We start from the raw sequence: 15,000 nt of genomic DNA on the forward strand, positions 1-15,000 counted from the left end.
GTACTTCTAGTAATTTTTACTTATGTTTACATACTACTTTAAAAAAATCTATAGAGTAAATCCTGGAAAGCTGTAAATTTTAATAATTAGGTATTCACAGAGGAGAAAATGCCCCTCAGAGAAGTTAAATTACTTGCTAATGATAGGGCTAGCTTCAAGAATGAGTAATTTGGGTGGACTGGAAATAACATGTCAGTATTAACTATATAAATTACTGTACAATATATACAGTCTTATATAGGGTAATCTTCTTGGCAGTAAGATCAAAGTCTTTATCATGGTTTTGAATTCTAATACATAGTAAATGAACAAGTAAGGTGAGATTGAATGCAGGGACTAAATTGTATTGAAATAGAGATAGATACAAAGGTTGTTAATGAGGTAATGTGGGTCAAGCCTCTATGGTAGTAATGGGAATTGTAAGAAAGGACTTGATGTGAGAAAGACATTGTCTAGATAAAAATCATCACAACTTAATGACTTGATCAGATACTGGGGAAAAGAGTTTCAGATGACTCAAGGGTTTAGGTCTGAGTGATTGAAAGAAAGATGGTACCATTGAAAAATTGGGCAAATTGGCGTGGAATCTTGTTTCTGAGGGAAACTACTGAGTGCTACTTTTGACATAAATGTTTTATAAAACAAGCTTAAAGCCCACTCTTTGTTAATAGAATTTTAGAACAAGAAGTTAATTTGTAATAATGCTCTAACATACAGGCAGCACTGTTTTGGAATGAAGCTAGATCTGAACTAAAAATGAGGTCTGTGAAGAAGCCTAGAACATTCCAAGGAGAATTTCACAGATTGGAAGGTAGTCATTTCCTGAAGCCTTCAGATTTTAAAAAAACAAAACATTTAGTTTCCTATGTAGACTTAATAGTCTAATTTTTTGCTACTTCTTAAAAAATTGAGGCACCCCTTAATTCATTTAATAAACTGTGGATGCTTTCTAGATTTGATTCTGGTGTACAAGATTAAATCAATCCTGAGAAAATTTGTTTCTTTTTTTAGATCTTGCCATATTCAGAAGTTGCTGAAGTTCAAGAGACAGTGAGTAATATATATGGTGCTCTGTTTGAAATGTTAACATTTTTATATAGTTTTAGGGTTTTAAGTTGGAGTCCTAAAATATATTTTTCACTATATTTAATCATAGATGATTTTTGTCATAAGAAGTGTAGCTAATGTAGATTGAAAAATATCAGTTTAAAAAATTGTTTTCAGCCCGGGCCGGTTGACTCAGCGGTAGAGCGTCGGCCTGGTGTGCGGGGGACCCGGGTTCGACTCCCGGCCAGGGCACATAGGAGAAGTGCCCATTTGCTTCTCCACCCCCCACCCCCTCCTTCCTCTCTGTCTCTCTCTTCCCCTCCCGCAGCCAAGGCTCCATTGGAGCAAAGATGGCCCGGGTGCTGGGGATGGCTCCTTGGCCTCTGCCCCAGGCGCTCGAGTGGCTCTGGTCGCGGCAAAGCGACACCCCGGAGGGGCAGAGCATCGCCCCCTGGTGGGCAGAGCGTAGCCCCTGGTGGGCGTGCCAGGTGGATCCCGGTCGGGCGCATGCGGGAGTCTGTCTGACTGTCTCTCCCCGTTTCCAGCTTCAGAAAAATACAAAAAAAAAAAAAAAAAAAATTGTTTTCCAAAATTAGTTTTAATCCTTTTTTACTATAAAAATAATACATACTAATATGGCATATTTAAAAAACATTAAAATAGGCCGTGGATAGCTAGCTCTTAGTTGGTTAGACTAGAGTAGGGGTTGGGAACCTTTTTGGTTGAGAGCCATGAACGCCACATATTTTAAAATGTAATTCCATGAGAGCCATACAACGACCCGTGTATGTTAGGCATTATCCAGTAAAAATTTGTGTTGTCCCGGAGGACAGCTGTGATTGGCTCCAGCCACCCACAACCATGAACTTGAGCAGTAGGAAATGAATGAATTGTAATACATGAGAATGTTTTATATATTTAACGTTATTATTTTTTTTATTAAAGATTTGTCTGTGAGCCAGATGCAGCCATCAAAAGAGCTACATCTGGCTCGTGAGCCATAGGTTCCCGACCCCTGGACTAGAGCATCATCCTGATGCACCAAAGTTACCAAGGTTGCAGGTTTGTTCCCCAGTCAGGGCACATCAAAGAATCAACCAATGAATGCATAAATAAATAGAACTACAAATTGATGTTTCTCTGTCCTTTAAAAAAATCAATTAATAAAAATTTAAACATCATAAAATATAATAAATAAAATTTTACCTTATAACTCTAACCATAGTTAATATTTTGATGACACTTTCCTAACTGTGTTCGTATGTGTATATCTTAAATACGAAACTTTATAAAAGTAGAATTATGTCATACACACATTTTTATAACTTATTTTAAAAGCCAAGATATAATGGATGTTTTTCAGTCAGTAAAAATAATCGTTAATGACTACATAGTATTTTATTATGTGAATGTACTTCTATTTAATCCCTTGTTTTAAATAAGATTATTGTTTTAGATTACTGTAAATGATATTGTGATACATATCTATGGGCACATCTCTTCGGCCCTTTTGGACTATCACCTTAGTATACATTCCTGGAATCAATAGTGGAACCAGATTTGTGGTTAAGTCATTCTTTTTTTTTTTTTTTTTTTTTTTTGTATTTTTCTGAAGCTAGAAACGGGGAGAGACAGTCAGACTCCCGTATGCGCCTGACCAGGATCCACCCGGCACGCCCACCAGGGGGCGACGCTCTGCCCCTCCGGGGCATCGCTCTGTTGAGCCAGAGCCACTCCAGCGCCACTCCAGCGCCTGGGGCAGAGGCCAAGGAGCCATCCCCAGCGCCCGGGCCATCTTTGCTCCAATGGAGCCTCGGCTGCGGGAGGGGAAGAGAGAGACAGAGAGGAAGGAAAGGGGGAGGGGTGGAGAAGCAGATGGGCGCTTCTCCTGTGTGCCCTGGCCGGGAATCGAACCCGGGACTTCTGCACGCCAGGCCGACGCTCTACCACTAAGTCATTCTTAAATAAAAGCCTGACCATCCAGATTGTATCCTCTATTTAGCAGTAATAAAAGCTCTGGTTCCCAGAAAAATCTTAAACTCTCCTGGAAAAGTTAAGGGTAAAACATATGTGTGTCTATTTTGCAGGTGATTGCAGGAAAAATTTAGTTGTGTAGAGTGATGACTCCTGTCGAAAGAACAAACAGATTTCAGCTGCATTATGTATCCGTCACTGAAGTTTCTTACTGTAAGGGCCAAAAATAACATGAAGTAGAGCAGAAGCAGAGCAGTCGTGAGATGTTTTATCTAACCCTGCTTTTGAGAGCCAGCTGCAGCAGGATCGCTTCTAGGAATACAACCTTATTAGCTTTATTGGGGGAAGAGGTGCCACCTGCTTGAATCTTTCAAGTTGTACTCATATCAGTGCTTGGTAAGCTCTTTGTGCTTTCACTTAAGCTCAAAAGATGACTTACATCAGATCACTATGTATGCTAAGGAGGTGCTGTGCTAAAGGCAATGGAATCCAGCGACTGTACAGATCTCATGGGGTTATTTCTGTCTAATAGGGTGGCCATCTATCCTGGATTGCTCAGTACTGAGAGGTTTCCCAGGACAGAGAGGGGTTATGAGCTTCTAGCTATTACTTTAGATTTCTTAAACATTTTAAGTTTTATGCTAATTATACATGGCAAATAATTAGAAGTACAATAAAATTAGATCACATTATTGTGCATGATGTTCTTTTTCTGAGATTTAGATACTAAAATCAGGAATAACATAGTTAATGGCTTGTTTCATGCAGTGTCCTGGCATGCCACTATATTACTTTCAGCCTGTACCTTTTGCAAAAATCAATAATTTATATATTCTTTAACATATAAATAAATTATTGATGTGACTGTGTGGACGTTGTCTAAGGGATAGGGTAAACATGGTAAATTGTTCAAATAGAGAAAATATATCTGTCATATCATAATGATCTTTTTCTGAACAAGCTGAGGGATGTTCCTGGATTCTTTGAGATTTTAATAGTATTTTGGTTTGCTAACAAAAGCCAAGAAGAGTGGCTTTGTGTGTGTGTGTGTGTGTGTGTGTGTGTGTGTGTGTGTATTACAAGACACTTGTGTAGAGTTTCCACATCAGTAATTTCACTTTGTCTTTATTCATATGTTACACAATATGTAACTGCACGAGTCAGACCCACATCCTAACAGTAATTAGAATAAGAAGTTAATGGTGTCCAGTTTAGCCATGTGCGGCAGACTTCAGTGATATTAAGTTACTTGGTAAAATTACTGTGTAAGTAATGCATCCTATCTACCATTAATGTCACTTACCAACCACTCTGAGAGGATTTTACTTGCACTCGGTTTAGTCTTTGTATCCACATCCTTCTGGGGAAGGTTTCTGAGGCTCTGCTATTTTTCATTGTGTTTCTGCTTTTATTCGGAGTGTTTCACCTTGGTTCTTAGTTCTGTTCCGTTATGTTTTCTGGTGCCTGTTCTTTCATTTTTTTGTCATTTTTCATTCTACTGTGATGGGGCCATTGAGGTCATATATCCTAACTCTCAAATATCATAATTTATATATATTTATTTTTTTACCAGCCTAAACCTTTGTTGTTAACGATCAGAGTTTCATGAAGAGGAGCCGCAAAGGAATGAGACAGCAACAATACTGCAAGTGGAGGACCCCAATCTCTCGTGGATTGAGATACCTTGGAGAGATCAGTTATCCAATTTATTAAGCAGAAATATGTCATCTTGCGTGAGAAGCTAACAAGCAGAATACAGTGTACAATTTTATTACTTAGTTTTACAAAACTGATTAGATTTCTCTTGCTCTTTCTGAGACTAAAACACCATGTGCTATCTGATTCCTGGCCTGCAGAAAGCTCCGATTGGGCCAAACACTCACGTCCTTGGGCCTTCCTTGAACATGACTGCTTTCATTCATGAGTGCTTGGCCTCAACCTTCACTTCAGGATGGGAACAGAAAGTCACTCGGTGCTTTGGCTTTCCTCCAACAAACCTTTCCCTGCCTGTTTGTTCAACTGCCTGTCTGACATTTTGACTTGGAAGTCTAACAGGTGTTTCAAACTTTACCTGTTCCAAGATGAGCTACTTAATTTTTCCCTATAAACTAGCTGTCTTTTGCAGCTCAGATAATGGCAGTTAGTTCTGTCCTTCCAGGTGCTGAGACCTCAACACTTGACATCATTTTGATTCCTTTCTTTCTTTAACCTCATACTTAGTCTATTTAGAAATCATTGGCTCTACCTTACAATATACTATTTTCAGAACTCATTACTTCTCATCACCCTCATTGCTACCACCTTGGTTCAAGTCTTCTTCATCTCTCCCCTAGTTTATTGCAGTAACCTCCTAACTGATTACGCCCTGGTCCCGCTATTCTATTCTCAACATCGCAGCCAGAGCCATCCTGTTAAAACAAGCAGATTATGGCTCTCCTCTCAGAACCATTCAGTGGCCCCCATCTCAATTCAGAGTAAAATCAAAGTTCTGAGTAGGTCTTATGACCTACTTATGAAGTCCCATACAGTCTGGCAGCCATTTACTTCTTTGACCGCATCTCCTGTTACTCTCCTATTTGCATTGTATCATTGGACTTTTTACTATTCCCCAAACACTCCAAACTTGCTCCCTTACCGATCTTCTACTCTACTCGCTCCTCCCTCTGCCTGGAATACCCCTCCTTTTTATGTACTAAGGTAAGATACCTTAACTTAGTCAGCTTTGTAGAGAAGCCTTCTAAAAACACCTTATCTAAAATTTTAATTCTCTCTTCCCTAACATTTGATATATCCTCATTTTCTGCATATTTTTTTTCTTAGTACTTTTCCTATATAATTTACAACACTTTTTCACTTGTTTGCTATATTGTTGTTCCTCTCCCCCACTACATAACTACCACAAAGGCAGGGTTTGTGTCTGTTTTGTCCACTACTATATAGTCTTTGGTGCCTAAAAAAGATACTTGTCTATATAGTAGGTATTCAGTAAACATTTGGGTGGGTGGATGGATGGATAGAGTATGGTTTTTTTTATTATTATTCTATCTCAATCTGAAAATAATATTGGTTTAATTCAATAGAATCAGATTTATATGACCCAAACGTGCTTGAGAATCTGAAATTGAGAGTCAGCATAATTTGAAACATATTCAGAAGTTGCTGTATATGCTAGGGATTATTTTCTGGGTGTAAGCAGGCAAGGAGTGCAGCTGCACGGAAGTTGACACAATGTTGTTACTCAACAGAATTTGAGAATACAGGTGGTCCCTGGGTTACAAATGAGATAGGTTCCGTAGATTTGAAAATGTTTAAGTATTATGCACAGAAATGTAAACATAAATACTATGTTAAAACAAACATCTGGCCCTGGCCGGTTGGCTCAGCGGTAGAGCGTTGGCCTGGCATGCGGAGGACCTGGATTCGATTCCCGGCCAGGGCACATAGGAGAAGCGCCCATTTGCTTCTCCACCCCCCCCCCCTTCCTCTCTGTCTCTCTCTTCCCCTCCCGCAGCCAAGGCTCCATTGGAGCAAAGATGGCCCGGGCGCTGGGGATGGCTCCTTGGCCTCTGCCCCAGGCGCTAGAGTGGCTCTGGTTGCTGCAGAGCGAAGCCCCGGAGGGGGAGAGCATCACCCCCTGGTGGGCAGAGCGTCGCCCCTGGTGGGCGTGCCGGGTGAATCCTGGTCGGGCGCATGCGAGAGTCTGGCTGACTGTCTCTACCCGTTTCCAGCTTCAGAAAAATACAAAAAAACAGAACAAAAAAAAAAACAAGAAACATCTGTCTAAGATGCATTTAATAGGTAAATGTACCTGTTCCAACATACTTACAAATTCAATTTAAGAACAAACTTATAGAATCTATCTCATTCACAACCTGGGGACTGCCTGTATAACAGGACTGTACAATGAAATGAAAGTAAACTTCGTTTTTTATCCTACATAGAAGACCAACTCAGAAACCTTCAGAAGACCAACTCAGAAACCTTCAAACATGACCAGCCCTGTGCAATTAAATACTCCCAATCATGTATAAATCATTAGAACCATTGCTTTCCTTTAGGAAGTTCCAGTAAATCTAGGGAAACTAGTGAATATTCCTAACAGTACGGAAACCGGTTTTTAGAATATGTAAATGAAGCATTTATAAAGTTTGCCACAGTTTCTGTCAGTTTCTTAACTTCTTTCAGTTTTCCAGTATTAGTTACTTATTGGTGATAACAAATCATCCTAAAATTGAGTGGTATCAAATTTCTATGGATCAGGAATCCAACAACAGCTTTGCTAGTTGTCTCTGGCTCAAAGTCTCTATATAGTTGCAGTCAAACTACCAGAGAGAGGGCCTGTTGCAATCTTACCTAAAACCTTGATTGGTTGAATGGGAAGGGGAGGAGAGAGGAGAAGGGTCAAGGTTAGAAATTCATTCACTTAAAGGCTCACACATAGTAGTTGTTGACAGACCTCAGTTTTTTGGGTCATGGGCCTCTTTACAATGTTGCCTCAGATCAACAGCTTATTCTGGGGTGATCTACCCAAAAATGAATGAGAGACTGCAAACAGGACGGAAATCGTAGTCTTTTTACAATTTAATCTCAGCAGTGACATCCCTTCTGCCATATTCTGTTCATTTGAAGTGATCTTAGCAAGTCTGGCATATGCTTAAAGAGAGGAGATAATACACCAAGAAGAGGGAGCACTGGGCTGTTTCAGATATCGCCTACCCGGTAGCAAATATTTTCATCTTTTCCCATGTGTTTGCTAGTTGTTCTAATGTGTTCTAACATGGTAATAAAAGACTTGAGTATAATTCATTGTCACTAAAACTATATATTTTTTGGTTTATCCTGTGAAACTGAAATCAGTTTATAGAAGAATGTGCTTAAATGAGCAACTTCAGAAAAATGAAGAGCAAATGCTTGTATTTAATTAATTAATTAATTAATGAGCAAATGCCTTTAAAAAGGCACTAGAACCTACCTTCAAGTATTGTGAAATAACCATCACTTCAGGGAACTAACAGCGCAAGATTTTTTCTAGGAGACAACTGAAGCCCCAACCAAACAACTGCTACCTTTTTTGGTCATATCCAATTAGGAGTACCTCATTCCCTTTAAATAAGGCCAACCAATCATGTAATCGGTGGGAATGTTTTGTTTTTATTGTTACTTTAGTTTTGATATGTTCCCATACTTGGTATTGGAAATTTAAGGAGAGCCAAGGACTTTATTTCTACAAAAGAAGATCAAAACACTTGTCCATAGGTGACATTTGGTCTAATGTTGTATGTTACAATAGTTACTAGACAGAAGGTCAGCATTCTTTTTCGTTTCTTTTAGTTGATTACAAATTATTCATTTAAAAATTGGGTCTTCTTACTTCTTAAAGACTAGTAGCCCCAGATGATATGCTTGATATTTAGTAGTTCCTAAGAAAATTTTCTCTGACTTAAAACATTTATTCTTCTAATCAGTATTTCTCTTTGTTTTTGCCATTTGAGAAAATAAATGTTTCTCTTTGTTGGTGTCTTTGTAAAAGGTCTTCACACAACACTTGGAATAAAATAAATAAGTACTCAGTAAATGTTCCTTTCTTCTTATAGAAAAAAATAGACTGAGTTTTCATACATTATTAAGTGCTTTCATGGCATGCAGAACTAAAATTTAATAGTGCATGGGTGTTATATATTTTTGAACCATTTAAATTTAAAGAACAGATAACTTTTGGCTGTATTTTACATTTCTAAATACTTTTTACTACTCCTAACCCATATCTTAAATTATAATTGAAAGCAATTTTTTGAGTAATTTTCAAAACAAAATACTTGGGTGATTTCATTTTTCTCTTTCTACCTTCATTTTCCAGAATAAAACAAATAGCGGATAATGCCTAGGCCACAATCTTTTTATGTGAGAAAAGGAAATTCCTTGTGAATTGTGATGTTAGGATTGACGTGCATGTGCTTTCTACTTATAAACTAATGCTATTTTCCTTGTCCTTTTGGTTCACTGCTGCTTCACTCCTGATGCATTGTGCTTCTTCCTTGTTTGGATTGTGTTTGTTTGCTGCGCAATTACCCTGCACTAAAAGCTTCTTGGTGATAACAAAGATGTCCTTGGGCCATCAAGTAAGTAGCTAAAGTTCAAATGGCATGTTTGGAGACATGATAATATTTTGATATGTATTTATAAAAGGCATATGGTATATTTGTTTTCATTATTAAGTGTTCTACTTTTTTTCCCCAGGTATTCAAATATGAAGTATAGAGTATAAATGGCCCTTCAGTGCCCATCTGTTGTCACTGTCCATCTGAGATTGATACTTATTTGTATATTTACATCTTGATTATCTAACAGTAGATTATTTACTTAATTATTTAGTTAATAATTTAGAACCTTTCATCACAGTATTTCTTTCTGCAATCATCACAAAAGCATAGGTCAGACTACTTGGAGGCTAGACATGGTGTAAGAAATTCACTGCCATTTGGCAACGAGAAATACTGTTTTGTTTTGTCAGAAGTTTTACATAATAATCTGTTTATGAAAATGTCTTATTTATACTTTGGAATTTCATAAGTGAAACATGATTCATCTTTGGAATTTAGGAGATGTTCTCTTTATGTCCAAAAAAAATTTTTTGACTGCACTGTACTAGCTTTGGGGGATACACAATGAATAAAACATGTCCTGCCCTTAAGGATCATTACAGTCTAACAAAGGAAGTCAGACTCATAAATAGATCATTTCAAAGCATTGTGACAGAGACAACTTTATTAAAAATCATAGAATTATTGTGGTTAAAGGAACTTCAGATGTCATCTAAAAAAGTGTCAGTTTTATAAATGAAGAGCCTGAAGCTAAGAAATGAAATGTCCAAGGAGTTAGAATTGGTTACCTGCCCAGTGTGTCTTTTACTGGTTCTTAGTAATCAAAATATTATTGCATTGTGAATTAGACAAAGATTTTTAACTTTATTAAAGAGCTTTGTGATTTAGGAAGTTTTAGTATTTATGCTTTGGAGTTCATTGTTTTGCTGTTTCATTGGCAAAGGGAGCAAATGGTACTTTATTAGGATCTGTACTATTGAATGAAAAAGCTATAATGTTATATATACCAACATAGTTAAGTTATAGAGATTATTTATGACTTTAAAAAGATTACTTCATTTTAGCTTTCACTTAGATTAAGGGTAAACACCAGACTTTGAAGCTTGTAAAATTCTTCAGATTTTATATTGACGAGTTAAATTCAGAAGGTAAAAAATGGTGGTTACAGAGTCATATTCTCCGTAGAATTGGCAGCTGGTATGTTAATTATATTATTATTAATTATTCCAGTATGATTATTTTCTATTGTAGTTAAAATAATAAATCAATATGAACAGCAAAATAGGTTACTTTCCTTCCACTACAAAGTACATCCAGGAGAGGGCACTGTAATGCTATCTTTAGTATATGAGGCAATTGATTGTACTATCAGAAGCTACACTGAAATCATGCAGTGATTCATATGTCAAATATTTATTCAGTCATTTACCAAGTATTTATTGTCACTTTTATGACAAGGGCTATGATAAAAAGTCACTACCCTTTTGAGATTAAGTTGCAAATGATGTTAAGATATCAAAATGATTTTTATATTTAAATCTTTTTTGTTTATACATAGTAGTTAATGTTTGTGAAAGGGGTGAGATAAAAAATAGAAATAGAGGCTTTCTGTTTTTTTTCTAAAGAAGTATGCTCTATATATTGCTATTTCTACAAATCTTCTCACTTCAAGATTATCAAAATCATAAGCAGTAATACCTCAATCAGTAATAAGTTAGAAAGGGGTGAATGGAACAAAATTTAAACTTCTTAGACTATTTCCTTTTTTATATGATAATGTTATTCTAGACATAGGTATCTGTGTCTTACTGATGGAATACTAAAGCATACTTTAATTCTATTAATTGTTCTTCTCATAATGTATTTTAAATTAGCCTTAAATATATTGTTTGATACTACAAAAAGTGTAACATATGTAAATCATAAAGCATAATTATATAGTGAATACATTTTGCACTTACCACTTAAGGACCTGAACCTTAAAAATATTTCATGTCCATCTATGTGCTTCTTTCTTCTTTCCCTGTGCCTACCCTCAGACGTGATGACTAATTACTATTTTGTATTTCTTATTCTGTGCTTTTTTTTTTCTTAAATGAGAAGCAGAGAGGCAGAGAGAGACTCCCATATGTGCCCCAATCAGGGTCCACCCAGAAAGCCCCCTACCAGGCAATGTTCTTGCCCATCTGGGGCTATTGCTCTGTTGCTTGGCAACCAAGCTATTTTAGTACCTGAAGCAAGGCCATGGAGCAATCCTCAGCGCCCGGGGCCAACTTCCTCCAACTAAGCTATGGCTGTGGGAGATGGCAGAGGCAACAGGGCAGGGGGGGGGGGGGGAGAAGAAAGAAAGAAGGAAAGAAGGGAGGTAGTAGGCATGAGGAAGTAGATGGTTGCTTCTCCTGTATACTCTAACCAGAATCGAACCCGGGATGTCCATACACTGGGCCAACACTCTACCACTGAGCCAACCAAGCAGGGTGTCTTTACTTTCTTTAAATAGATTTTTTTTAAACTTCATATATTTCACTAAGGTTTATTGGGTTCTTAATTTTATAAAAATGGTAGCATGATAATCTCATCTTTTAGTACTTGTTTTTTGTTTTTTTGTGGCTAACATTTTATTTTCAAGATTCAGCCATGTTGCTGGGTATAGCTATAAATAACTTCTTTTTCTGTGCTACATACGATTTCATTATATGTATAGACCACAACATATAAGTCCATTTTATTTTCAGTTGATGAGTATTTATTTTGGTTTTTGCTACTATGAACAATGTTGAGATCAATATTCTTATTTTTGTTTTTTGGTACGCATATAAGAGGATTTCTACTTAAAAAGTGATGAATGGAATTGTTAGACCCATGGGTATACTGAAATCAACTTAATAAAACAGGTCTAGTTTTCCAACCCTGGCTGGGTAGTTCAGAGGGTTTGATCTCCAGTTAGGGCACATACAGGAATCAACCAATTGAGTGTGTAAATAAGTGGAACAACAGTTCAGTATTTCTCCCCCCCCCCCTTTCTCTTTTTTCTTCTCTCTCCCTTCCTCTCTAAAATAAATAAATATTTTTAAAAACAGTTTTCAAAGTGCTTATATTGGTTTATACTTTACCATCATTGCTTAAACTATCTCATTGTTCCCACTCTTATCTATTGGCTATGATCAGACTTAATAATTTTGTCATTTATATTGAGTGTAAAATATTTATTTCATTGTGATATTGATTTATATTTTTATAATTACTAAAGAGGGTGAGCGTGTTTTTGTATATTTATTGACCATTTGCATTTCTTCTTTTATGAAATCACCATTCAAGTTTTTCCCCTATTTTCATTTTTTATATGTGTTACAACTTTTTTTTTTTTTATTGAGGTATAGTTACATACAACATTGTTAGCTTCTGGTATGCAGTGTAATGATTTGATACTTGTATATATTGCAAAATGATCACAATAAGTCTGGTTAAATACATCACCATATGTAATTACAGATCCTTTTTCTTGTGATGAGAATTTTTAAGATTTACTCACCTAGCAACTTTCAAATATGCTATGCAGTGTTATTAGCATATTTTCCATGCTGTATTATATCCACTTGACTTATTTTATAATTGGAAGTTTGTACCTTTGACTCCCTTCACCCATTTTTCACCCCCTCACCAACCTCTTCACTTTGGCAACCACCAGTCAGTATAACCTCAGGTTTTGTTGTTGTTTGTCTTTTTTGATTCTGCATGCTTTATTTGCCTTTCTCCATCTGATTTAATTCACTTAGCATAGTGCCCTCAAGGTCCATCAGTGTTGTTACAAGTGGCAAGATTTCATTTTTATGGCTGAATAATATTCCATTATAGATATATGTACTATCCATTTATTCATTGATACTTGTGTTGTCTCTCCATATCTTGACTATTGTAAATAAAGCTGCAGTGAACATGGGAGAGCATATATCTTTTCAATTTAGTGTTCTCATTTCCCTCAGGTAAATATACTTAAGTGGAATTATTATATCATATGATAGTTCTATTTTTTTATTTTTTTTTTCTGAGAGACAGAGAGAGGGACAGACAGGAAGGGAGAGTGAAGAGAAGCATCAATTCTTCATTGCGGCACATTAGTTGTTCATTGATTCCTTTCTCATATGTGCCTTGACTAAGAGGCTCCAACTGAGTCAGTGACCCCTTACTCAAGCCAGTGAACTTGAGCTTCAAGCCAGTGACCTTTGGGCTTAAGCCAGCAACCCTGCACTCAAGCTGGTGAGCCCATGCTCAAGCCAGTGACCTCGGGGTTTCAAATCTGGAACTTCAGCATCCCAGGCCGATGCTTTTGTCTACTGTGCCACCACCTGGTCAGGCTATTTTTAATTTTTTGAGAAACCTCCATACTGTTTTCCATAATGACTGCACCAGTTTACATTTCCACCATCAGTGCACAAGGATATTTTCTATCCACATCCTCATCCTTTTTATTTATTGATTTTTTAATAATTGCATTTTAAAAGGTGTGGGTGATAACTTATTGTGGTTTTGATTTGCATTTTACGATGATCAGTGATGTTGAGCACCTTTTCCTATTCTTGTTGAATATATATGTCTTTTTTGGAAAAATGTCTATTTAGATACTCTGTCCATTTTCAATGGGATTATAATAATTACTATTTTTGCTATTGGTTGTACGAGTCTTTTTTTTTTTTACAGAGACAGAGAGAGGGTCAGATAGGGACAGACAGACAGGAACAGAGAGAGATGAGAAGCATCAATCATTAGTTTTTCATTGCGACAGCTTAGTTGTTCATTGATTGCTTTCTCATATATGCCTTGACCGTGGGGCTACAGCAGACCAAGTAACCCCTTGCTCAAGCCAGGCACCTTGGGTCCAAGCTGGTGAGCTTTGCTCAAACCAGATGAGCCCGTGCTCAAGCTGGCAACCTCGGGGTCTCGAACCTGGGTCCTCCACATCCCAGTCCGATGCTCTATCCACTGCGCCACCGCCTGGTCAGTCAGGTTGTATGAGTTCTTTATATATATCGACTATTAGCCCCTAATCAGATATTTGATTTGCATATAATTTCTCCCATTCACTAGGATACCTTTTCATTTTGTTGAAGGTGTCCTTTACTGTTCAGATGCTTTTTAGTTTGATGTAGTTTCACTTATTTTTGCTTTTGATGTCAGATCCAAAAAATCATCACTAAGTCTAATGTCAAGGAGCTTACTGCCTGTTTTCTTCTAGGAGTTATATGATTTCAGTCTTACATTTAAGTTTTTAATTCATTTTGAGTTAACTTTTCTGTATGATGTAAGATAGCATAACAATACACACTTTTCTCAGCACCGTTTATTAAAGAAGCTATGCTTTTCCCCATTGTATATTCTTGGCTCTTTTCTCATAAATTATTTTATTTTATTTATTGATTTTAGAGAGAGAGGAAGTGGGGAGTAAGAAGTATCAACTCCTAGTTGCTTCACTTTAGTTGCTCATTGTTTGTCATATGTGCTTTGAAAAGCAAGCTCAAGGTTTCAAAATGGCAACCTCAGGATTCCAGGTCAGTGCTCTACCCACTGCACCACTGCAGGTCAGGCTCTTTTTTCATAAATTAATTGCCCATGTAGGCATGGGTTTATTTCTGGGCTTCCTATCCTGTTCCATTGATCTATATATATATTTTTAATGCCAATACTATACTGTTTGGATTACTATAGCTTTGCAATATAGTTTGAAATCAGAGAGCTTAATGCCTACAGCTTTATTCTTAAGATTTCTTTGACTATGCAGGGTCTTATGTGGTTCCATACAAAATTTAGGATTCTTTGTTCAATTTTTTTGAAAAATGTTATTGGGCCTTGGCTGGTTGGTTCAGCGGTAGAGCGTCAGCTC

At 37.0% G+C, this 15,000-nt stretch overlaps 1 protein-coding gene across 13 annotated transcripts in view; it reads left to right on the forward strand.

Moving 5' to 3' along the window:
- The window catches only part of OSBPL8 (oxysterol binding protein like 8), a 168,257-nt gene that overhangs the window by 69,336 nt on the left and 83,921 nt on the right, over positions 1-15,000 (forward strand). For 6 of the 13 annotated variants that reach the window (XM_066368511.1, XM_066368510.1, XM_066368513.1 and 3 more), the window contains 2 exons: positions 1,012-1,050; positions 9,104-9,140. The exons of 1 other annotated variant lie outside the window; for it this stretch is intronic. In XM_066368511.1, coding sequence (XP_066224608.1) covers positions 1,012-1,050; positions 9,104-9,140 — 76 coding nt within the window. Of the gene's footprint in view, positions 1-1,011; positions 1,051-9,103; positions 9,141-15,000 lie in introns of those variants that run through there. 6 more of the 13 variants (XM_066368515.1, XM_066368517.1, XM_066368516.1 and 3 more) reach the window with 2 other exon arrangements.

Source organism: Saccopteryx leptura, chromosome 2, assembly GCF_036850995.1.
Source record: "Saccopteryx leptura isolate mSacLep1 chromosome 2, mSacLep1_pri_phased_curated, whole genome shotgun sequence".
Classification (NCBI taxonomy): Eukaryota; Metazoa; Chordata; class Mammalia; order Chiroptera; family Emballonuridae; genus Saccopteryx; species Saccopteryx leptura.